This window comes from Lycorma delicatula, chromosome 11, assembly GCF_047948215.1.
Source record: "Lycorma delicatula isolate Av1 chromosome 11, ASM4794821v1, whole genome shotgun sequence".
NCBI classification, from domain to species: domain Eukaryota; kingdom Metazoa; phylum Arthropoda; class Insecta; order Hemiptera; family Fulgoridae; genus Lycorma; species Lycorma delicatula.
In genome coordinates, this window is record NC_134465.1 from 32766535 (window position 1) to 32794388 (window position 27854).

Consider the following 27854-nt stretch of genomic DNA (forward strand, 5'->3'; position numbering starts at 1 on the left):
GCATCCAAAAATATTTATAGCTATTTTTTTGTCTAAAGATATTTTTTTTTATGAAATGTTAATTTTGATTATAAAATATCATTAGTACTGTGATATAATCATTAGCACCTTTTGTTATTAGTAAAGTTTCTAATATATATTATATTGCTAAAATGAATTGTCAGTTTTATTTTAAATCTGAATAAAGCCTATACGATAAAAAGTTATAAAATAATATCGGTCTAAACAACTGTATCGCGAAGTAAATAGGTCTTCCCTTCATTCAGTGAAATTCATGTATCACTGGTGTAAAACATATGTATACAGAATTAACAGATGGCTATAGGTATACGGTCGGTGATGGCGTGTTCTGGAATGTGACACGAAAAACAAAAGTTGTGTTTATATGAATACGTGTTATAATCAACGAGTCTATAATAATCCGATTTTTGTCTCATTTACATATATTTGAGTTTAAAATGACACCAAAATTAAAATTATCTGAAAATTTAGTGCAGGTAAATGTTATGTAGTAATATTAACATTTTTTACTCTTAGTTTCTTGTTAACCTTGTTACTGCCAAGATTGTATCTTTATACACAACGTAGGCACGTTGTCGTCGGTTTTTTTAATCGTTTTAGGTTGTTTAGAATACTCGTGTAACTATTTTAACCTAATTTTGAATTTCGGTGTTTTATGATCTAAGGTGTGATAAGTTCCATGGAAATTTTGTTTATAAACATTTTTACAGCCTTTATAAATATATTGTGCTACTTATACATTTATAGACTATTAAGTTACAATTTTTATATTATTATTTTTATTTCATGTTATACCAGTCTGATAACAATATACATATTTTTGAAAATCACTTCTTGATTTTACTGTATTTTGTAAGAAACTGTTTGCTAATAGTAAATAATAATAAGATAATTTTGGTTTTCATCTCAATAATAACATTGTTGTTTTTTTTATTTTTCTGGATGATTCATGTAGCAAGTTATAGCCTTCTTTTTTCATTACAAATTGTAATGACATGATGTATGAAGTCCAATATTTATTTAGCTATGTTTATGTCTATGACAGTCACTGTTAAAAATTATTTAAACAGTCATTTTCTAAAACTACAAATACTTTTTTTTTACTGAAATTCATCAACTATCTTCAGTGATCTACATTACCACTGATTTACTATTAGTAGTCACCAGGGCAGCCGAAAATGTTTTAGAGTAATTTATTTAAAAAAAACAAAACATGTATTTATAATATTTGGTTGGTTTATTGTTTCAAAACATTATAATTTAAAATAATGCCAGTATATTGTTATATTGATTACCTGATAAATTGGAAAATGACATTTTCCAAGTAAATTGTGATTGAGAACAGTTTTACCCATTTTTTTTGTTATATTTAGTATTCTATAATTGTGTTTAACATCCCAAGAATGTGAGTGGAAATAGAATTGGTTACTTCTAATGAATTTGGTTAATTTGAATCCTAAAAGTTAAAAAAAATTTAATAATAATAACAATTTGTTATAATTATTTTTGGGCATTCTAAGGAATGAATTCATCCTCTTTAAGTGGAGTAATATTCAGATACTAGAGTGAAAGTTGTGGTTGTTTCTGAAACTTTGCAGATATTTTCAAAATAATGATTATAAAAATTATTAATATCTTAATTTTTTCAGAGACTGCACAGCATTAAAGAAGAAAAACTGGGAGCACTCTATGGTTTAATGTACGATGGTATTTTGTTAGTTGTTGGTATGAGTGTTGAAGTAGAAGGAACTTCTTTTCAAGAATTACAATCTCATTTTCCTACAGAAGTTGATTTTTGTGGTATAGTCACTTTTTCGTCAGAAAATAATAATGAATTGTCACCTAATGCTACTGATAGTATTCAGGTAAATTGTTTAAGTTTAAAAGCTTATTTATTTATTTTACATCATTATCGCATATCAACACATATGCAGAAATAATAAATGTACATGGCAGGCATAGTGTCACAAAATATACATAAAATAACACACAAAATAATGATGTCTCAAACTAATACCAAAGTTACAGTTATAACACACACCATTACCAAACATACTCCAGTAGCATATTTATTATAAATAAAGCACATTTAAATATAATTTTCATAAGATCTAACATATTTTATATTTGTTATCCTTGCTTGAGTATCTGGAAAATAATGAAGACAGACAACTACCACTCATCAGATAGATATCCCTTTTCAGAATAATACCTGTCTGTCAAAAAACTCCGCAAAACCTTCCCAAATCCCTTCTGAATGGCCTCAGTTTTAAAAAATCAAAAGTATGAAACTAAGTTGTTATGTTTCAGTTCTGATGGCGTATCTTTAGTTGAATCTAGAAAATAAAAATGGAAGGAGGTGGGAAGATTCTAAAATATCTAAAAGACTGTTAAGTAACTCGCCAGGTCTCAGTTGACAAATGACACAAATGATCTTTTTTGAAATAATACATTTTTTTTGCTGTTAACAGAATTACCCCAAAAAATAACACTATAATTTAAAGGGAATTATACATAGGCATAATACATCATCAACAGTTTTCTTGTTCATCATATGTAATATTAAAAGTAGACCAAAAAAAGCCCAGTTTTATTTAGATGACAGAGACTGAAACAGGCCCTTCCAAGTAAGGGCCTGGTTTCAGGTAAGGACCATCAATTATGAGACCTAGAAAATCAGCAGAGCTTGGAAATTTCAAGGCATCCATAAATGAAGTATTATTAACTGTTCTGTGATTGAAGTGAAACCTTTTTGCTTGTGTTCTATTGGAATTAAGTAGTAAGCCATTAACTAGAGATCATTCATTCATTCTGTTAAGATCACAGTACCCACTAAATTAGAGAAATTAGAATAAATTAAATTTGTGAAAGCCACCATGGTATCATCAGCAATCATAATTGGCCTCGACAGACACATTGAGTTCGGCAAGTCATTTACATAAATCAGAAATAATATTGGCCTGAGGAATGCCATCAGGTATCAACTCATAGTTGTTTCTGCCATTTAATAACCTGATAAGAACACTCTGCCTATGATTTTTTAAATAGGACTTAAGCGGAGTAAAAGCAGGTTATCAAGCACCATAGTACTCAAGCTTCTGGAGCAGCAGCTTGTGATTCACGCAATCAAATACTTTTGATATTCATAGAAGACACCAAGACCCAGCTGCGACCCATCAAGAGCATCAACAATTTTAGTTAACAATTCATTTACCGCTTTCATAGTATTCGTACCTACATCGAAATCAAACTGGTTATGATGAGACAATCTCATCAGGGAAGCTATAGCCTTAATATTAATAGCTTTCTGAAAGATGATATCGATAATGCAAAAAGAATCGCAATTGGGTGAAAATTATAAAAATTAAATTTTGAACCTGTTCCTGAAAGCTGGAATTATGTTAGCAAATTTGAGTAAATCTGGATAGACTCCTGTCATAAATGATAAATTAATCAGACACCTCAATAGGGCAGGCATAAAAGAAGAACATTGTCTCAAAACAGAAGGTGGAATCTCATTCCAGCCACAATATTTGATGGCTTTAAGGATTGTATAAATAGATACTATCTCAGTCACAGACACTTCTTTAAATATCTCAAGGGAAACATCGGCAGTGGGAAGATTTTTAATAAAGAGCTTGCCTTGTTTATATTTGGTGTCACATTAGTATGTTGATTTAAAGTATTCAAAAGACTGCCAGTTACACCATCAATAGGCAAGAGCTTCAAGGATTCATTATTGCTTTCTGATATAACTGTCTGCACCTTCACCATTCTCCATAGAAGTCCTAATTTTATTCTTTGATTTTTCAATACTATTATTATTATATTTTGCTAAATGAATACATTTTTAAAATGTTTTCTTATTTTTTGTTTGTTTTCAGTAATTTGACTGGTTTGATGGAGCTCTCCAAGTTTACTTATCTAGTGCCAGTCATTTCATTTTGACATCCTACATCCTACATCTCTAACAATTTGTTTTGCATATTCAAAACGTTGCCTGCCTGCACAATTTTTCCCATATACTACTATCAATATAATAATAGTCTCAAAATCGATTTTATCATCATCGATTTTAATTTCAAGGATAAAAAATTGCAAGGAGCCAGGTCTGGCAAGTAGGGAGACTGAGTGAGGACAGTCATCTGATTTTTGGCACAAAACTGACAAATTGAAAGTTGAGTGTGCAGGTGTACTGTCATGGTGAAGGAACCATGATTTGTAACTCTTGTCTCTTATTGCGAATTTTTTCATGTAACCGTTGTAAAACGCCTTGATAGTATGCTCAATTCACTGTTTCACCTATAGGCAAGAATTCAGAACACAATTCCATTAAAATCTAAAAAACAGACAGCATCACTTCGACATTGGATTGAATGATGTGCTTTTTTGGGGCATGGAGATCCTTTGCCAGTCCATTGTGATGATTGAACTTTTGTCTCAATGTTGTAGTCGTAAACCCAACTTTTGTCTCCTGTTATGATCCTTTGCATAAATATGTCTTTGTCATTGGGTTCAAGAAATTGCTGACAAACATCCAATTGTTGTTCTTTCTGCTGTTCAGTCATCAAAGAAGGAAGAAACTTTGCTGCAACTTGATGCATGTTCAATTTTTCAGTCAAAATGCCACGGCATGATCCAGTTGAGATGCTACCTCAGTTCTCTGACACTCAGTCGGCAATTTGCACGCACCAGATTGTTGATTTTCTGAATGTGGGTATCATTAATTGAAGTCAAAAGCCTTTTTCGTAGAGCGTCATCTTCGATTACCGACCTCTTTTGTCTGACAACTACTTTTAAATCGTAAAAACCATTCGTAACATTACGTACAACCCCAGAGCATCATCTTCGTAAGCTTGTTTCAAAATTTGAAATGTTTCCATGAAAATTTTCCGCAGTTTCATGCAAAATTTTACATTGTATCATTGCTCCTTTTGAAAAAGGAGCAATTACTTTTTCAGTAGTGATTTCAAAAATCACTACTAACACTTAAATACATTGCACTCAAATAACAATAACACAAAAACTAAATGAGATATCAACAATACTAGAACATGTGGTTACAGAGGAGGTTATGGGGAACACAATGCTGCCAACTGCATGTCACTAATTATCTCCATTAGCATGTAATTAAACATTTTCAGTTATTTTCAGAACAGAACTCGTATGCTTTTCATGCATTATAATAACTCCAAAAATGACCGATACAATATAAAGCAGTAAATTAATAAACTCCTTTATGTGAAAAACAGTGTGTTGTATATACTACCCGCACTCAGTAGAAAAAAAAGGTTATTTGTAATGTGTAATTACATAATATGTATTTGTATTGTTATTTGTTGAGTTTAATCATGATTATAAATTATGATGACTTATTATTTTCATGTGCTACTTATTTTTAGTTAGAAATTTTTGCCATTTAAAGTTTCATAATATTTATTAATTTATTTTGTAGGAAGTAATTGTATCTGATAATCCATTACTACTGAAACGAGTTTATGGTAATTCAAATTCAATAAATGCATATTTTTATTGCAATCAAAAACTAGTGGAAGTTCAGTACGATATATTAAGTGAATCTGATATCTGTGAATTATTTGTTCACATACGTCTAAAAACACAGTTGCCATTTGTTTGTGAATTATCATCAGAAGCAATATTTGAATCTATAAATAGTCTTCAAAAAAAGGTAAACTTTTTAAATTATTTAATTGTATTTATAAATTATATATGTTTATATTTAAATTCTGTTAAATAAATCATCTAGTACAGAATATTGAGATAAGACATATCTTACCTTAATTTTTCAATGATGATTGAAATAATTCCATTATTACATAATAAAAATCTAAATATAAAAATACTAAAATAATGAAAATTGCATATTAATTTACACATTTGCTCCTATCTGTTGCGGTTTTTATAAGATCGGCTCCCTCAAACACTGTCTGATGGTTTATCAAATTGAAATTTTGTTAGTATTTATAAATGTAATATCTTTTCAATATATTTTGTGTATTATGTCATCTTTATTAATTTCTAATATTTCTAAATTTGGAAATATTTATTGTTAACTAGATGGTCTGCTACTTTAGATAAATCTAATTTATTTATTTTTGTAATTTCTAATGTTCAAAAAATCAGGTTTAAACAAATATATCCTTTAAAACTAGATTTCTTGAACATTATAGAAATTAAAAAAATAATAAATTTGGTTTATCTAATGTGGCAGACCATCTTACTAAACAATAAACGTATTTCTGGTATTATCACAAATTTAGAAATATTAGAAATTAATAAAGATGACATAAAATTAAGTCTATTAGAAAAATACTAAATGTATAAATACAAAAAAAATTTCAATTTGATAAATCATTAGATAATGTTTGAGGGAGATAGTCTTATAAAAACTGTAATAGACAGCAGCACTCATGTGTATTAATAGGTAATTTTCATGATTTTAGTATTTTTATTTTTAAATCTTTATCATGCAATAACAGAAATATTTCAATCTTGACTGAGGATGCGGAATTCCATGAAAGCACCTAAATAATAAATTAAGGTAACATATATCTTATCTCAACATTCTGTACTACATGGTTTATTTAATAGAATTTAAATATAATTTAACAGTACAGAAGAATAATAATATGAATCTTAAAAAGATTAATTTCAGTAAAATAATATATATATATATATATATATATATATATATATGTATGTATTTAGTTATAGTATTAAGTATCATATCAATTATTAAATTTTTTATTAAAACTTTGGTGGCCTCTTTGAATTATAAAAATAAAGTATAAGCTTAATCTGAGAGGATATCCAGAAAGTAAGTTCTAAAGTTCTATTAAAAAACAATCTCACATGAAATTTTTATTACTCTTTAAAGTATTGATGTTACTATTTTTCTATATAGTTCTGTCATTGATGAGGTACTTAACATATTGAGTCATCAGAAGTTGTATTCCTTCATAATAGTATGATACCATCTGTAACACAAGCCATGAGTTAATGACATGTTTGACCTCAATGTTGTCATGGAACTGTCGGTCAGCAAGAAGGTTTTAAGACACAGGAACAGGTGATAGTCATTTGGTTCAAGGTCCAGGATATACAATAGTTGGTCAGATCGTTTGCAGTTATTTTATTCCGTGATTTTTCCTTAAGAATCTTGCGCCCAAGATGTGTGCATACAATTTCCGATAGTTCAATTTCTTGGACTCAATTTCATGTAGAAGTGACTTGAAATTTCTGAAAAATGCACAGAAAAGAACGTAATAATGAATTGTTTATTCTCTTTGATATTGTTATCCGTTGTATGCACCAGATTGTCTGTAATCAAAGATGGTCATCTTCTAGGTTCATCATCATGCACATAATATGCACAATGATGGAGCCCTCATTAAACACCTGTCTCTATATCATGAAAGCGCTCATTGCGTTTTCTATATAAATGTTGCAAATCTGATTTCAACTGGTGAATTTCAACTGCTGTAATGTTCCTTACATTTAAGAAATGGATCACAGTCTTGGTAGGCAAAGCAATGACACAGCAGGTTTTGTGATTTTTCTCTAATATTATAAACGCACACAAATAAGCATACAGATTAGACAACTAAATAAGAATGGTGTCACTCTTTTTACTATCATATCAGGGATCTCAAAACTCATGTGTTGCATTTCAATTTTAGTGCTACAGAGGTAATATTTGGAAATGGAACTGACTTATTGGCAGCTGTCATATTATCTCCAAATGGTGCAATAGAATGGAACAGTTTTGTAATTTGTGTAGAAGCTGCTTTCATAGTAGGGTGTGGGGTTTTCCTGTTTATGGATTGGCATAGAAAAGCGGACTAGGGACTGAATGCTAATCAGGTAAAGTTATTACTTCTCCTACAATCTACTTCTAAAATATTGATTTATCTCCTTTCCTTTTCAGATGTATATATTTCCAGGTTGTGCAAGCAAATTGGTGTATTAACTAGAGTAATAGAGTAATATTATATAACATTAATATTTCTTCTTTATCCAGAAATATATTCTGGATAACAAGGGGTTTCTTAGACACAGGGTAATGTAGAGGTGCGGTGAAAGGAGTTTTATTGCCAAGCCACCATTGCAGCAGACTGAACATATGGTCTTCATTCTTGATGTGACTTACTCCAAACGACACACACATCATCTCTTGTCTGTGTCTAAGTAGGTGTGCATTTAGATTCATTTTTTCATGCTTTATTCATCATTAAGGTTGATATTTGATCATGAGAAATCAGTTTTCTTTTTCTTTTATGATACAAAATCCTCATTTAATTCTAAGTGCTGTTGATCTAATTTAATAAAGATTGACTATACTGTTTATTTCTTTTTAGGTTTCTTCTGGTACTGTTGCATTCCATGTTTTGAATACTAGTGTCTATTTATTTGGTACTGAAATGGAAGATCCAAGTCCATCAGTTTGTGATCTTTATAAAATGGCTGTATTTAATCATATAGAAGGTACAGTTGGACAACAAGGAAAAAAACTAACTGTTTCACAGTCTCTCCAAAATATTGTAAGTTTAAGTAGTAGTATAATAATGTTACATCAATACAGTAAAATTTATGCTACAAAAGCAAGTGTTAGCTTAAAGATAAATGATAAAATTACTGAAAACATTATTATTATTATTAATGTAGTTGAGCAAGAATCTTTTTAGTAATTGTTTTTAATTTATACAGTGCTGGTATATCTACTGTATGAAAACTTTTACTTGAATCTGGAATTAATATAGGTACACATTAATATATGTATACATTAATAATATATATGTACACATATAATATAGGTATACATTAATATATGTACACACACATGCACGTGCGCGTGTGTGTATGTACATATTACAGAGAAACTTTCAGTACATGCTCTACTAGGGAAAATAATGAAACAAGTTGGTATAAACATATAGGTCTGTAAATGCTTTGTTTTCGAGTTGGTTTGATTAATTCAGGTTTGTGTCCGGATTGTAGGGCCACTGATGATGATGATGTGCACCATGTTTTATGTCTGCCCCAGGTACGATGTGTAACTTACCAGAGTAGCCAGAGAGCTTGTGATGATCAGTTGTTTTGATTTGCAAGTTAATGGGAAAACCAAAAGGGAATGTAACATAATTGCTGGCTTCCTTAGATAATTAGCTCTGAGGAGGATGGCTGAGGGGGTCTGATGCTGTTATAGATGTATAGATAGAATAACATCCTTGGCGGCCAGGGACTCATCTGGGTGCTTACATCTCCAAGATAGGTGTTTTGGCATCAAGCCGTGGTTAGTTTAGATATTCGCTCTTAGGATCAGATGGATGTGTGGAGAACTCTGTGATGGAGCTGTGGTGTGGGAGGGTGTAGGCATTGACCTTGCTTCTGAAAGCAGACCAGAGCAGAGAAAGATATGTTTTTATTAGGGGGTTATTAAATTTGTGAATCTGTTTCTTGATTTTTAAGTAAATTAAGAGGACTTTTAAATAAATTTAATTGTATGACAAAATTGTTATTGTTGCGATCAGCACTTGTTTTGTTGGTATGAAGATAGTATTTTGGGTTTTAAAGACTCAATCAAGTAATGATCTGAGTGCATTGCCTAATTGAAATTAGATATATGAAGAGTTTTTGTGTGAATGTGAAACCTTTGGTGTTGAAGGAAGGTGCAGGTATCGCGCTTCCATGAATCAGTTAATTCGATAGTTGAAGGTTGTAAGTTATGGTAGGTGATTGTTGTTGGAAGAGGCTATGTGAAGATGATAGTAGTTTGTGTAAATACATTGATGGAAATGTCTGACAAGGCATTTGCATCGATGACATCCTGACAGAGGCCAGACTGATGACTTTGTTATGTTATCAAGTTTAGAGGATCTATAAGATGACCTTTGAAGGGGTGGTGTGGCAACTGGGATTGTCATAAGGCGATCCTACCCTATGGGGGTCAGGATGTACCTCCAAGAAACTGAGAAACTTTCATCATATGTATTATTTACATTAATTTTCTCAGAATTGAATTCTCTACAAGTTTTGTTAGTAATCTTTCACATTTATTAGTCATTTAACAAAGCTACTGTACTATAAACATAAAAAAAACTTGTTTTTCAATGCTGAAGCTTTGTTTTATGTCGGATAACTTAAAAACTATTGGAGTTATAGTTCTGGGATCTGTTTTATCCTATTTCCCAGCTAAAATGACATAAGAAACCATCAAATTTACTCATTAATTTGGGTACCAAAAATTACAGTGTGGCTTTTTTTTGTTAGAAGAGCTGAAATTCAGATGAAATCTTTTGCTAGTCGTAACTTGAAAAGAAAGCGCTTCCAGACTTATGTTTATATGAACTTGTTTCATTATTTTCACCAGTAGAACATGTACTGAAAGTTTTTCTGTTTCTTTTGGAACACCCTGAGTATATGATAAAATAAGAGGGTGTGATTTGAGCTTTGGAATGTTAGTAATGGGGGAATTAAACTACAACATGGCAGCAACTTAGCATTGTGTAACCGGTTTGTTTTCCCCATTACATTTCAAATGCTCCTATAATAAATATTTTTAATTTATTTTGTTTATTATTTTATCTAGGAATTTATGACTTAATAAACATTAATTTTTTTATAATGTATTAATTAAATTGTGACGTGTTGAAATTGTACAACAAAATCATTTAAAAAATCAGATGCATAATTTGTTTAAATCCCTGTAATTTTTCATCAAATAAAGTGCAGAAGCTTGTAGTCGACATTCTTGCTAGATGAACTTGCAGCATCATGATTTTGAATGCCATTTTATAAAGTTTCACAGAATTTTTATTATTTGGATAATTTGATATTGGATATTTGATTGTAATTTACTACAGAAGTCTAGGGATTTGCTGGTTAATTATTGCAATGATTGTTTAAGAAATCTTGTTACAGAAATGTTTAAGAGAATTTAGTATAAAAACGTTTTTTAACTTGTAGTGTTTGTTAATGTCTTATGATAATTCTTTTCAAAGGAAACACACTTTTTTTTGTTTACAATTAAATGGTGAATCCAAATATACATTCCAGAATTTTAGGACTTATCAGTTCTTGCCGGCACCCAGAGGATTACATTATTATCCTTTTATGTATTTCTTTAGTTCTTTGTAAGTGCATCTATATAAAGCAAAGATATTACTACACAAGTAATCTTGGTCATTTATTCTCCCTCTCCCCCGTCTGAAGATTGTATTGTCAGTTAAACTAATGTTATCTAAAGTTTGGTTTGCTCTCTCTCTCTCTCTCTCTCTCTCTCTCTCTCTCTCTCACACACACACACACACACACACACACATTCATTCATTCACTCACTCACTCTTAATGAAATGGTGGAAGGGTATTGGCTCTGGTCAGAGCAACAATATATACACCATTCCATTGTCAGACAGAACTACCATAATAGGAATAGTACTTCTATCAGGAATGGTTGACCTGAGACTGTACAAGACTTACTTTATTTACATTCATACATTTCATCCTCGGAAGTAATACCTTGACCGTGGTTCCGGATACTAAACAGAAAAAAGAAAAAGGAAAAGAGATAGAATTACCATGCTCTCAGCAACTGTAAATATTGACTAACTCTATGTGGAGAGTATTGTATTTAACTCTTCCTGCGTTTATACAGCATTTTTCATCAGTAATATAAAACTGTACTTTTAAGTACTATTACTGCCTGAAAGTACATACAACTCTACATATAACTGTACGTTCTCTACATAGTATTTTTTTTATACATAGTAGAACGTATATAATATTCTTCAAGAATCATTAGTTAACTGTTGTTTTTAGCGATTTTTGTTATACAATGACTTCAAATAGACTGTCACTCGCCCTGTTCATGGCAGGGCAGTTTTTGGTTGGGACATAATGTTCATAGCCACCAGGAAATGGTCTGCAATGTGAAAGAGTTTTTTGAAAATGACTGAAGAAGTATTTTAAAAAAGAATGAACCTTTAATTCCTTTTCAGAAAGTTAGAGAACGTACTGCTGCCTCTCTTACAATTAGTAAGAATTCAGTTCCCAAAATTACTAAAAAGAAGTCTTTAACTGTGTAAAAAGGTTCATCCAATTTATAACACCGGGCAAACAATCACCAAGAGATTCTCCAGTAACTGATTTAGATACGTTTGCAACTGATGCCATTTGCCGATACATTTACAACTACTACTTGAAGAAAGAATATCCAACAACTAAGTATTTATTAGTTCCTCTTTGGGAGACTGAGTTATTTTATGGAAAATACTCATCTTTACTAAAGGTATGTATAACATTGGTTTTGACTATCAAAAAATAATAGCAGGAGAATTTTTCTTGAAAGAGGAGATATTGTTGTTCATTGAAATAGGAGATGTTGTTGCTCATTGAAGTATTTTTCTAAAGCAAATGATGACTTAATCTTAATGAAATTATTTAGTTGGATGAAACTTTGGTTATTGCTAACTACTCAAACTCAAAAGCATGGACTGATGGAACTCTTGATGATACTATCCCTGTGCCTACTGGTCAAGGTCGAAGATTAATTGTCTGTCATGCCAGAACAGTTGATGGGTTTGTGAATGAAGCACTATGTTCAAATCAAAGAAAATGAATTATTACCAGGTGGTGGTGAATAATGAAATATTCACAAAATGATTCAAAGAAACGCTTTTGAAAAAAGTTAAACCAAGTAGCATCATAATAAAGGGTAATGTGTCATATCACTCTGTGCAGTTGGATAAGTACCAACTAACACTAATCGGAAACACATGAGTTGGTTGATTGGCTTGTTTCATGTGGGGTCAATGCCGACCACTCAATGACCAAAGGACAACTTTTGGGAACTATTCAGGGAAAAACCTTCAAGACCTATCTATGAAATAGCAAAAGAAGCAGGCCACAAAGTCATCCGATTGCCTCCCTATCGTCAGTTCAGTGCTTTTGAAATTGGGTGCAGTCACGTCAAAAGATGTGTAAAAAATAATAATAAAAAGTTTACAATGACAGAAATAGAAGAAATTACATCGCTGAGACTGGAGAAAATCGGTGTAACATGTTAGAGGAGTTATATATGAAGCCATAGAACAAGAAATACCTTGGACATAGACATACACAATTTAATTATAAATTTAGAAGAATCATCTGGTTCATCTTCCAGTTCCGATAGCAGCTCTGAAAAATGATGAAATGGATCGAATTCAACCACTTTCTGATGAATAACACCAAAGTATTTATTCATAATAATTATTTTTTTTTGTGCGAAATAGTTTTTCCCAATTTAAAATTTATATTTTAGTGATTATTATAATATTAATAAACAACTATGGTAAATTGTTAATGTAAAAATAAAATAAATAAACTGTAACATACTGTAAATAATTATAAAGAATTACAAAAAAATATATAGCATGTCTACAATAAAATTAAAAAAAATTAAAAATGATATTTCGGGAAATGGCTGACACTTAACTTTCAGATAAAAGAATTGCTAGGTTAACAACAATGTGCGAGTAAGAGATATGAGAAGGGTAATGAGAAAGACAATGTCAGATATATTTGGCGACATTTGACACCTCACTTTCTTTCTGAAAGCCACATGTGGCTATGATACATTGACCGCCAGAACCAAACTCTCAATAACATTAGTACAGTATTTGCTAAAATAGCTTATATCACGCTCAAAGAAATATACACATGTCAAACCAGTTGATTATGATTTAATAATTTTAAATGTTTTAAAAATAATTTTTTGTTGTTGAATATATTTTTTCTGTTTATTTAGAATGTGATGAATATATCAATGATGCAAAAGTGTACACGTGATGGACAAACTGAAGGTGGTTGTAAATCTGCTCCTGTCATACATCATATTAAAAGTAAATTTTATCATCTTTCTAAACATTTTGGTTTCTGATTCTTATTTTTATTAGTCTATCATAAGAAAATAAAAACATTAAATTGTCAGTCATTCTTTTTGATGATTTCTGTGTTGTGCATGCTTATATTGGAACAAACTTAGGACTAACTGTGTGTCAGTCAATAGCTGTTTATTTGTTAGTAAACAAATGGATTGATGACAAAAACCATATATTCTTATGCTGTTTACTGAAGTGGTTGGCAGTTACATAGTGATGTAATGTTCACTTGTAATATATATTTAATGGTTGTATAAAAATGTACAAAAACAAAAAAAAAAAACATTTCTAAATAAATTTCAGCAAGCCTATTTTTATGTTTCTACTCTGAAGCATTTCTTTGATGTATAGTTGTCTTTTTTTTATCCTCTCCCTTTTCCTGAATCATCTCTTTCCCCTTGGATAGGTACCATTGGAAATATGATATTTACATAAGGATCAATAAATTGTCTGGGCTTTCTTGATTCTTGATTAGGGATTACACAAAAAGTCAGATTAATGCTTAGCTGCCTGTGGGTTAAATTTATTTTTTAATGTTTCTAAAATTTAATAGGACCAGGTAAAAGCTTCCTAAAAATAGATAATTTTACAAAAACCTTTTTTATATCCATAAAAAAGGGTTTTTCATTTACCATAAATCCTGCTGTCTTAAGTGGAGATTTTAGAACAAAAAATATAATTAAAGTAATGAGATAAATTATTATTACATCAGAGCTAAAATTAAAGTGTAATTTTTCAATTTTATTAAATATGAATTAGATGGTAAATTAATATTTTATTTAGAAAATGTGCCAATTTTTTTGTTGTAGGTAATCGAATTAATTTATAACTAAAAACATAGTTTGGTAAAAATGATTTTCTAATTAACATGTTTATAATTCTAACTGGATTGCCTACAAAATCTCATTAAGAATTTTAAATGAGGCATTTTTATAAATAATTTCAACATGTTTTTACCAAACATAAACAAATTTTTCAACAATACCATATTTAATCCACTTTAATATTGATTAATTTTTACAAAATCCATTTAGATGAACAGTTCTATTTTATGTTTTATAATGCTTATCAATATTTAACAGATATTTAAAACAGGTGTTTTTTGATGAAATAGATAAAATATGATAAAAAAATAAATAATAATCATCAGTTAACAAAGTTGGATGCTGAAGGCCAATTCATAGTAGGTGGGTGAATGTGAAATAATGATGAAGTTGTCCTTTGACAATGCTGTTTGAGAAATTCAGTAATATAAACTAGTATTCACTTGCCTTACATGAATCAGTATTAGTGATTACTACATACGAGGTCTGTTCAGAAAATAAATATTTTGAATCATGTGCCAACAGCTATCTTTAGTGATGTGCGGTTGGTAGCATTGTATTCTGCCTAACCTCCTCTGTAACCACATGTTCTTGGATTCCCATTTAGTTCTTGTCTTATCGTTATTGGAGTGCCATGTGTTTAGGTGTTACTAGCGATTTTTGTAATGTGCGATATTCAGGAGCAATAATGCAACATAAAATTTTACATGAAACTGGGGAAAACCTTCACAGAAACGTTTCAACTTTTGAAACAAGCTTATGGAGATGATGCTCTGGGTCGTATGCAATGTTACGAATGGTTTTTACAATCTAAAAGTGGTTGTCAGTCAACTGAAAATGGCCCTTGACCATGAAGGCCTTTGACTTTAACTGAAGTCATCCATGTTCAGAAAATCATGGTCAGCAAATCGCTGACTGATTGTCAGAGAACTTGTAGAAAAGGTTAGCATCTAAATTCAATCATGCCATGACATTTTGACTGAAAAATTGAACATTCATCAAGTTGCAGCAAAGTTTGTTCCTTGTTTGAAGACTGCACAGCAGAAAGAACATAGAGTTTGTCGCCAACTTCTTGAACAAGCCGATTAAGGTGAAACATTCATGCAAAGGATCACAACAGGAGATAAAAGCTGGGTTTACGGCTACAACATGGAGACAAATGGATTGGTAAAGGATCTCCATGCCCAAAGAAATCACATCAGTCTTAATCCAATGTGAAAGTGATGCTCTCTGTTTTTTTTATTTTAATGGAATTATGCATTTTAAATTCTTGCCTCAACGTGAAACTGAACCATGCGTACTGTCAAGGTGTTTTACAGTGGTTACATGAAAAAATCCACAAAAAAGAGACCAGAGTTGGGGCGAGACAACTGATGGTTCCTTTATTACACCATTGCACCCGCATACTCAGCTTTGTCAATTCATCAATAAAATCAGATGACTGCCCTCCCTCAGCCTCCCTGCTTGTCAGACCTGGCGCCTTACAATTTTTTTTTATTTTTTAAATTAAAATCGGTGATGAAATGATGCCATTTTGAGACTGTTGATGACATTACAGCAAATTCATCACAGACCTTAAAAGCTATTTCAAATGAAGCTACCCAGGACTGCTTTGCGAAGTGGAAACACCGCTGGGAAAGGTGTGTAAATATGGGAATAGTTTGAAGGGGACCAATAATCTCTAAAATTAATGTTAAAGATTGAAAAAATAAAGTTTGGTTATTTTCTGAAAAAAACCTTGTATGTTGTGTTTATAGTAGTAGGATGATCTTTTCCGTGCTGCTGTTACAACCCTGAAGTAAGGTGTAACAAATTTGATTAACAGTGCAATACATCTAATGAACTGTATCTAAATTATTTATAAATAACATTACCATTATTTTAATAATTTAGGACCTATTTGTGCAGCAGAATTCTCTCTTATCTTCCAGAACATTCTTCAAAATGAGATTTGGCTCTTACGTTTAATTTACTTCATGCTGAGATTTATAAATTAATGTAAAGATTTGAACCAATCATTGTGCATGTCATTATATGAGATTACTTCCAAAAAATTGATTTTCAATCAAACTGATTTTTATCCCTTGTTAAGAAAAGTTAGGTGTGAAATGGCTTTTTGTTGCTTCATTATTTTTTTATATAGTTATATGTCAGTATCCAAACATAGTGAAGGGAAATGATATTCTTTTGTAGAAGTAATATGTTCATGCTGTTAACCATATGGACTGATTTTATAGTGAAAATTATTATTATTCATTGAAGAATAAAATTTAACCTGTAGCCTTCTGTGACTCAGGTGCTACTGAAAAGATTGGAATAAATAATATAAGTAAATAGCTACTTACGTACAGTTTTCTGTTCATAAGTTATTGTTTTATATAAAAAATGATGCATATGAATGCTGCTTTCTTCACAGTTGGAGAAATTTAAATTAATATATTAGAAAAGTAATGTGAATTATTGATATAGTTTAAACACTGTTTAATTGATGTTTAACTTCAGAACTAATCCTGAAAGGAGTAACAACTATTACGACTCAAAATATGGGGTAGTGTAGTACAGAATATGACTTAATAATTAGAAATTCATGTTTGCCTCAGTTTGGTTTCTTATGAGAAAACTGAAAAAAAATTGAAACCAACCAGGTGTGTAATTACAGTTTTCCTTTTTTCACAGAGTTATTTAGTTAATTGTAATTTTGCAGTTTCTTTTGTTATGACATACTTTTGAACATTTTACTTTCTTATTTTTTTTAGGTTCTGTGAATGGTGAATTTGTAGAAAGATTAAAAGTTGTGTTACCAATTGATGCTTTATGTATGGTTCATTATGAACGTAAAGCCTCAGAATTGTATAATGTACTGGTTGATTCGTTATGCCGTTCACTTCGTTTACTTGAACGTAATTTAAGTAGAGGTTCACAACCACCAACTATGCCATGGCCTTACCATTTTCTTCCATCTAATCTTGGACATTTTTTTACTATTGTTTACCCTAAGAAAAGTGATGATGAATTAAGTAAGTATTAATATAATAATTATTTTAAAAAGTTGTGTACTGAGTGCTTTTGTGTTTTTTTAAGTTTTATTACTAAAATGTTTGACCACCCTAGAATCTAATATATAAAGTTAATAGATTTCAGTTAATTCATAATTATTATTATTATTATTATAAAGATGAGAAAAAGTAGATGATGATAAAGATCACCAACTGATTCCCATTTATGACAGAAAATAATGTTCAAAATGCTAGGTGAGGTCACTTACTTGCCTTACAGTTCCATAAGACCTGTAAGGCCTTAGTATATATTATGCTAGTATATCAAGCTCCCTCAAGGATATATTTACTGAAACAATTTTGATTGCATTTTGTTGTGAAATTATAAAAAAAAGAGTTTTTCAATAATTAAAGGCAACTGACTGGAAAAATTATTATTTATTCAATGACATTGAAACTAACGCTACTTTTCAAATCAGTCCCCATTATATTGAGCCGCTTGTCTTATCCTTCTGTGAATTTTTCTAGTCCAGTAGGAAAAAATGATTTTCCTTTGTGTCTGAACCATTCTTGTACAGCATTCTTGACTCGCTCACTGTTGTCAAACTTGGTGCTACATAAAACTCTTTGAGACCAACAAAAAAAAATCTGATTGTGTGAGACCGGGGCTGTAACATAAATGGCTGCACCATCCAATCTGACCTTTGAATTGATTCTCTCATGTCTTATGAGCAGTATGTGGGTGGGCATTATCATGCAGAAGAAATATACCTTTTAAGAGATAACCAAGATGTTTCCTTCTTCTTGCAGGTTTCACTTTATTTTCTAGCATGTTACAATAGTGTCGCATTTGTTGTTCTTGTAAATAATTATAATAAATCAGGTTTTTATAGTTGTAAAATATTGTTAGAATCACTTTACCAGCTCTCATGTAAGTTTGAATTTCTTCCAACCATGCAAAATCAATGTTTCTAAATGAAGCAGGTTGTAATAATAGAAATTTTTTTTGAATAGCTGATATTTCCTATGTCAGGGGTGCTCACTTGAGCATTTCAGTTTATTTTATTTTATTTTTATTTTTTTGCTGTTGCTGTTGCCATTTGTCTCTAATTATTGAATAATCCTTGTATTTGTCAGGAAGGAAAAAAAACAACAGATTTAAATCTTATAAAACCACTTGAGTTTTATGTTGCATTAAACATTATTCTTTTTAGAATATTTTTGAATTTATTACAATTATTTTCAGTTTATGTATGTAGAAAGTGAAATGATGTCTTAATTTAATCTCTTGTCACTTTGCTGATAGCGGTTTTGATGCTGTTATGGCTAAACATATTTTTAAATTTATATGAAATTTTGCAATATGTTCCTTAATCTTAAGATGAATGAATGATATGTACAAGGTTTGATAAAAAAATAATAATTTTAGTTTTTCTCAAAAAATCCTTATTTGTTCAGCAATATTGATTTTGTCACCTACAAACTACTCGTTTTCAGATATAATACTTTGTGCCAGTACTTTTTCCAATCTTTGAAGCACCTCTGGAACACAATTTCCGATTTGGCATTTAGCTTCTTCAGCAATTCTGTCTTTATCTCTTCAATGTTGGCAAATGTTGTCTTTCATGGTTCTTTTCAGCTTTGGGAAATAGGAAGAAGTCGTAAGCGTCCATGTCCTGCGAATAAGGAGGCTGAGGCATCATATTATTTTTGGCCCAAAATTCACGAACAAGCTGTGAAATGTGAGCAGTTGCATTACTGTGGTTTAATTGCCATGAATCGTCGTTTCACCACCAATCCAGGTGTTTCCTTTGGACTGTTTTACAAAACAGCGTAGAACTACTAGGTAGTAATCCTTATTGACTCTCTGATAGGGATTTGGCAATTGTTCTTAATCACTTCGTCACTATTTTGTTGATGTCATTAGTTGTTGATGTGCTGGGACGTCCAGGGCGCTCATCATCTTCAACGTTTACCCTATTGGAAACGTTTGTACCACTTATAAACACTTGTTTTATTCATAGAATAATCGCCAAAAGCAGTATTCAACATTTCCAATGCTGTGCTGCACTTATTCCATTTTTAAAGCAAAATTTTGCAAATTCTTTGTTCCATTTTTTCTATACGTTAGAAATTGCTGATCATACCAAACATGTGTAATCTTTTTGACAGCCAGTAATAAACTAAGCATCCAACATGGCTACCAATATGAACATATGTTAGGGACAAGTGTACCAACACAAAAAAAACAAAAAAAAGATTTATGACAATTGGACTTTACAGCCTGGGAATTAAAAAATTACATGTACTTTTTTTTATCAAATCTTGTATGTAACAATTTTTCATGAAATTCTCTTGTTTCAAAATTTCTGCTCCTATCGTAGATAAAAAGTAGGTTCAATTCAGGATGTTTTCATCGTGTAGCCATTGCTGCAGACTGAACATTTGGTCTCCCCTCCACTCTTGATGTAACATACTATTTCTTATTCTTCTTACAACAGCTATACATTAGATTCTTCTCTTTCAGCTTTTACTAAATCTGAAACCCCACCGTTTCTGTTTTTTCCATCTAATCTCTCTAAAACATCATGCCTTTCTCAGCTCACTGTTAATTAATTCTACCATATGCTGTTTTAATCATTTCTTTTAACCAATTAACTTATTTTTATCATTTCCCCCCAGATAGTTATTTACGAAAGAAAAATAGAAGAAAAAACTTGGGTATGTAATGAAAATAGCTATTCAGTAGTCACCAGTCAGTGACAACTTGTCATAGCAGATCTAATTCCAAATAAATATTTCTGAAACCAAACCCGAAGAATGGTGTGCTTCATCCTCTATACTTGAGTTAATGTTGTATATGTATAAAACTATCTGATTTGTATTACATTTTCTGATGTATTTTAATGTTTAATTTATTGATTACTTTGATAATTGTAAGGTTATTTTACAATTAAATAATACTATCACTTAATGATATCAAAAATATACAAAGACTTTAAATCTAGTGAACTCTCGTTTTCAGTCTATGAAGTAAAAGAATTTTACTATACGCTGGTAGTGAAAAGAAAACAAAACAAAGTTGTATCAAGTAATGGAAAGAGATGATAGGTGTCACTAAGTTCCATGGTAGACATGTCTAGATAGAAAACTTGAAAAAAATTATAAAGATTAATGTAATTTTATTTATTAATATTAACTTTTTAATTTGTGTTATTTATTGTTTCAGCTAGTGTTAGGAGAACATTCCATAAGCAGTTTTGTTTACCAGAAAATAAACCAATATTTAGAAAAGGTAATGCTCATGTGTTTAAAGATGGTAGCTGTAATTCTCAGGCAATACTTATTAATCCTCATGTTGGACTTCCACCATCTGGAGGTAATTTTTAATGTTATCTATTATCCATATAGAATAAATGATAGTTCAGTCCATTCATTCCCTAATTAAAAGAACATCTGACTACTTAATGACAATAAAAATAAAAAAAATTAGAAAAGATAAAATTTTATTAAAATTCAAAATGTATCTGTATTCCTAATATTATTAACTTTGCAAAAAACCTTGTTAAATAATTACTGGTTTTTGAGGTTTCATTAAATATTTTGCCAAAAAATAAAAATTAGGAACTTTTCCATTAACAGAATGCCACTGCGCAATTATACATTGAGTTTGTATAATATATATGTATTGAGTATGCATTTACCTAATAACATTAATATTGTTCATATTTAATGTATTTTGCTTAGATTATTATTCAATTTAATTATTTATATCTACACTAAATGTAAAATTGCAAAATTCTTAAAAATATCTTATTAGTCATAATACTTTTATTGGGCCGTAAGGCCCGAACAATCCCTTCAAAGAGACTTGGATAATGGATTGACTGAAGTGGTCCTATGCAGTCATGAAATTTGAAAAAAACCTTTTTATAATAATAATTACACATATTTTACAATTTATTACAAATCATTAGCCGAAATTGGAGTACATTTTTGTAAAAAAGTGATAATAAACAAAGATAGTTTTATCAATTAATAAAATAAATTCATTAAGAATATCCTGATGAGTATCTCGGTAATATGTACTAAAAGAAAATTATAAGATCTTTATTACTAGTGATTTTTTTTCAAAGCAGAAGTGTGATGTTAAAGCCACGATGTTAATTTTAATTAAAATTAACATTAAAAATTTTTACATATGTAAAAATATGACGTCAAGGCATAAAATCAAATTAAAATTAACAATTAAAATTCAAAAATTCAAATTAAAATATTTTTAAGTAAAGCTTGTCCATTTAATTGAACTTATTTACTATACTCTGTGTAGTAGTATAGTAATATAGTACGTTACTGAGTAAGTAAAAAGTAAGTTCAGTTAAAAGGACAACATGCTTAATTGCTTTACTTAAAATAATTTTTATTTAATTTTAATTGTTAATTTTAATTTGATTTTATGCCTTGATGTTAAATTTTTACAATTTAATTTTAATTTAATGTTTTTCATATTTTTAAATTTGGTTTTATTTTTTTAATTTAACTGAATAAAGGTTTAAAATAGTAAAAAAATGTTAAAGGTTTTAAATAAAATAGATAAATGCATGATATGTTATATTTTACAAAGTTTGTAATGTAAGTTGAGATGAATGTATAATGCAGCTGATGATGCGAGTAAATTGCGAAAGCGCTCCTGTGTATTTAGTGGAATAAGGTAAGTCATTCTGCTTTATTTATTCTGTACTTCTGGGTGCTCTAATAAAATAAATAAATATATATATAACATGTATAAAGGTGAATATTTTGTTACAGTTAAAGATGGTGAAGTTGCATTAGTGCAGGGTAACTATTCGTATCATCATTATATGCAAGATAAGAAAAATGATAATGGATGGGGATGTGCTTATAGGTCTTTACAAACTCTTGTATCATGGTTCAGGTATGTATTTGTTTAAGTCATAGTAATTTATTGAGTTTTTCAATGTATGCCTGTGTAATACCTTGTTATAAATTTACTCTTGTATGATAACTTAAGTGATTATTATTATAAAAGTTATTAGTAGAAAAAACTGCTTTACAGGACAAGTACAGTATCTTGGTTGAGAATCCATTTCTCTTTAAAACTTTTGGCTATTTTCTAATACACTTTTGTTTATCAGGATCTCAATATTATTGCTTAACTCTTTGATCTTTTGGGTACCTGCTTAATCAAATGATGGTGGCTTTTATATCAAAGAAAACATTAAATATGCTCATAAATTTTGGATTGCTAATTTTAGCTTTTATCATCTCCAATGATTGTGATTCCATTAGATTAATTGCTACTTGGTTTCTGAAAATATATAAGTTGTCATATGATGTGATTATCATTTCAAGTAACTCTAGCTGTTGTTCCACTTGTTTCAGAATGTTATGTCCGTTCGCCTTTTTTTAAATTCTGCTCTGAAAATTTTTAGCACCATTTTCTTATGTACCTTTATCTTAATCAAATTATTGTGTAAAATTTGTCCACCATTTCTTTGTTTAAAAAATGATTGGTATTTCAGTGCCACTTGGATTGGTTTTAACCTCTTCTTGGTCTTGAAGAATCTTTACTTCTCAAAAACACAGCTGAATGATACTAACATTTCTCCATTCAAGATTTGAATGCATTCTGTTTGAAAACTGAGATTGATGCAAGTTCAGATTCCAAATTAATTATGATTTTAAGTGTATTGTGAAAAATAGAGTTGTAAATCCATTACTATCAGTGAATTTCTTAAGTTAGCTTGTTTGCACAAGTTTCCAGTTAACTCATATATTTATCTTTTCCATTTTATAACAACATGAATTCAATTGGCATTACATTTATGCAATTTGAATTTAATTCTTGCTAGAACTTTGGTATTAATCAATTTTTCATCAGAATCACACCTGCAATGGGATTTTTATGGCCAACCTACTAGGTGTAATGAAGTGAGGTACTTTTCATATGAAAAATGCAATTGTAATATTTCAGTGAAATGTAGAAATCCTCTACTCATCACAGAAATTGACAGAATAGTAGCCTATTATTTTACTTATTCTTTCATAATTATCCTTTTTTTTTTATAACACTCATTTTAAGACAGTTATGTTAGTGTTGTGTTCTTGTGTTCTAAGTAGATCGTTTTATGACTGCGTGTTTTGTATTAATATTAAACTGAAATTTTAATTACTTATTTTAAAGTTGATTATATGAATTATCTTTTTTGCTTGATATAGATTAATTTATGAAGATTTGAAAACAAAATGTACTGCTTATTTCTCTTTCTTCGTTCTCAAAAAAATTACATTATTCTGTGTGCAAAATCTTTTATATAGAAATAGCAAATCTATTTTTAAAAAATTGCAATCTTTTTAAAAATAACTTATCACAAGGTTGGAATTATTTCTTGATCACTTGATTAAGATCTTTTATACATTATTGTTAATATTGTTACTTATAAAGTATTTATATTTCTGTTTGATAATTTATTATTACAGATTGCAAGGTTATACAGATAAGAATATACCTACGCATGAAGATATCCAAAAGTGCCTTGTTGATATTGGTGATAAACCTCCTAGTTTTATTGGTTCATCTTTATGGATAGGTTCAACAGAAGTTAACTATGTATTAGATTCTTTGTTTGGTATCACATGCCGTATAATGAATGTTTCTTCTGGTGAAGAACTTGGTGAAAAAGGAAGTGAACTTCTTATGCATTTTAAAACGCAAGGAACTCCAATTATGATAGGTAGGTTTGAAAAATTATATATAATTCTAATTGTAACTTATTTATTTTTATTATTATTAATCTAATTCAAAGTAAGAAAAAAAATTATTTATTAAAACAGTGAAGTGAGCAAATTAATGTTCAAATTTCAAAATGAAAAGAAAATTATTAGTAGGTATAATTATTACAAACCAAATTGAGCGATGTTTGCCACTTTAAAATGGTTTGTTGTGATGAGAATTGACAAAACAATTCAATATTTTTGTCTTGGATAAAATAGTAAAGTGCATCTTTTACAATCTGATGGTTTCATAACACCAGGAATATCTCAGAGATTCGAACAAGTGTAAAGTAAGGCTAAGTGAGGATCTTGGGTAGAACAGTAAGTAACTACCCTGATGGGAAGATTGTCTTCTCTCATCATTCACCTCTTTTCCATATTTTTGATGCCTTCTTCCAATGATTGGCTCTGTATGTGTAGATCTTGCCCTGCTAGAGCCTCTGTGATGAGAAAGTCCCTAGATCTTAATAATAAAGCCATCCTGATTAATGTAAAGTGCTTCTCTGGGTGCTATTTTGTAGGAAGCTGTCCGTGGATTGATTTAGACCTGTTGGCAGCAAATAAGCCTAATGGCCAAATGTTAGGCAAAGCTGATTCTCATAATCTTATAATGAAAGATAAAGGAGAAGATTAAGCAATATATAGTACTTATTACTTAATTCATGTTTAATAAATTGGGTCTGAAGCTGACACAAGTAAAATATACTGGGGCTAGTTTTTCTGCAAGCTATTAGTGGCTGATGACTACAAAAATGGTTCTTCTTAAAAATAAACATTTTTTTATCAGTTTTTTGTTCAAGGATTTTAAATTCCTGTGTTTATGATTATAGATAAAGAATAATTTATTTAAATTTTAAATAAAACAATTTAATTTCTTTCCTCTGACGCTGATACCTTTCATCTTCTTCTAGGGCATTTTAATCATATATTCAACAAACACATTCAACAAAATTGGAGATGAGATAAACCTTCTTCCTTTTTTTTGATCATACTGTTTAGTTATTTATCTTTTCTATATAATTTCAGTTGTAAAAGTATTATAAATATATTTTAAAGTAAAAATATCTGCTTATTTTCATTGTTTTTATGTTAATTCATGTAGGTGGTGGAGTCTTAGCACATACAATATTAGGTGTTGATTATAACAAACATACTGGAGACCTAAGATTTCTTATATTGGATCCTCATTACACTGGCAGTGAAGATGAACGTGTAATACAAAATAAAGGTTGGGTTGGTTGGAAGAAAGTCTCATTTTGGGATAAAAAAAGTTTTTATAATTTATGTATGCCGGTAAGACCATTGTGTATATAAACTTTATATTTATTTATTTATTATATTAAATAAATTTTTATTTTTTAAAAGAGGTATAAATATTTTATGTATGTAAATATGTGTGTATATTCTTATATTATGTTTAATTGTTAACAGCACATTTTTGTAGTTACGATTTGTTTCATCGATGTATTTATTTGTATATTTATATGATTCTTTTAAATGGATGTGAAAGAACTGTTGTTATGTCCAATATATTAATAATTTTATGCATTTTTTTTAATATCCGTATTTTCAAGTTTGATTCCAGGTAATCCCTATCTGGATTGCTTATTCTATTTGTCAGAGCAAGTCAACTAAGTCTCAATCTATATAAAGTTGTGGTTCCTCAAAATTTCATTAAATTCAATTTATATTTACTCAAGTTATCAAAGAAAGAACAAATTGATAAATGTCAGTTTGAAGATTTAAAAGAATTTGCTGATTCCAATTAAAAATTGGATCAACAACATTAAAGTCTTAACATATGTTCGTGTTCATATATTATGTATGTAATAAAATTATGTGGCTATCTTAAAAGAAGCTGTTTCTAGATATGCTGCTGAGATTTTATTAGAATTAATTAACATGCATAAAAAATAATGCCAACCTCTGTGTTGTATTGTTAGTGTATCATCCTTTCATTTGTAAGGTCATGGGTTCAAATCCAATCAGGTGTGGAATTTTTTCATGTTACAAAATTTCAGTTCATATTGTATCTGTTGGATTAGTAAAAAAAAACATGAGATGTTAGAGAAGCTATCATTAAAAAAAAAACAAGTTTTTGTAGTGTTTTTAACTTATTCTTCTATTTTTTACTAATTTCGCTTAGGCAATAATTCTGTGATTCAAAAATTGGTTTTTCACATTGATTTTTATTTATCATTCTGTACATAATTAATTATCAGATTATAATTATTCTTCTTTGAAATATTTTGTTTATTATAAAGAGTGGGTGTGAGAAAATGTTGGATCAACAGCATTCTAACATGGTGCTGAAAAATTTCCAACTCTTAATGAAAAATTCATTTCATTTACATGTGGTTTAATATTGTCATGTAACAGTTTTATACTTTTCACTTATATCTGAAGTAATAGCAATTTTAGCATAATGAAATTAAAATCCATCATAGGTATTCAACACCTATCAGAAAACACTTTAGAGTTTAAGATGTTTCCCTGTCATTGATTAGTTTTTGTCATATGTCTGCAATTGAATCAGGTGAAATAGACAGGTGATTTAGCCATATAAATTTTCATATAGTCTTCTTTTAATTGCCTAGAGTTTTTCTGTACTTAGTTATAAACTTGTACCATGTAGAAAAATTTGTTTATGTATATATATATTTTTTTTCTTTTTCTTTTTAATTAGTTACAGTGATACGCAGACATGTTCTCAGTTTCAGATTATAGTATCTACTGATGTGAAAAAGATCCTGTTTCTTTTTATCTGTTTGATTACCTCAATCAGTAAACCCTTTGACCAGTGAATGATGGTTAAGTTAATATAATTGTTTTAAATTTGTTTAATATTAAAATATTTTTTTGTTTGCTTCAAAGAAGCTTTGTAGTTGGTCATGCAATTTTTATCAACATGGTGAGTGCAATATTATTAAACTGCCTAATTCATAAAAGTGGTGGACCTTGGATTTGATTAATGGTTCCAAATAGCAATCTTGGTATGTACTTTATAGGCAAAGTCATTGCATTATTTTAAATAAGTGAATTAAAATATGGAATCAAATTTCTTTTCTTTTAGTGTTTATTAATATTAACAACACTTGTATTTTATCTTATTAGGTATGTGCTCCATAAATCCATTTTATTTTTTTACTATATTTATAATCGTGAAATACAGTAATGAAATAGCATGAATCTTTACTTTAAAAGTTGTCCACTATCAAACAATTTGTTGATGATTCAAATTTTTATTGAAAATGACAAAAAACATTCTATTTTTTACA

General features: G+C 29.7%; 1 protein-coding gene across 1 annotated transcript; it reads left to right on the plus strand.

Annotated features, from left to right (window-relative positions):
* Positions 1 to 319: 319 nt before the first annotated feature.
* Positions 320 to 27854, plus strand: Ufsp2 (UFM1 specific peptidase 2). Its single transcript, XM_075379141.1, has 10 exons — positions 320 to 497; positions 1671 to 1886; positions 5477 to 5710; positions 8400 to 8582; positions 13829 to 13922; positions 17542 to 17802; positions 21011 to 21160; positions 22591 to 22717; positions 24283 to 24536; positions 25679 to 27854. Exons 1-10 carry the CDS (start codon positions 459 to 461, stop codon positions 25888 to 25890), a joined length of 1770 nt encoding a protein of 589 aa, XP_075235256.1. The 5' UTR covers positions 320 to 458; the 3' UTR covers positions 25891 to 27854.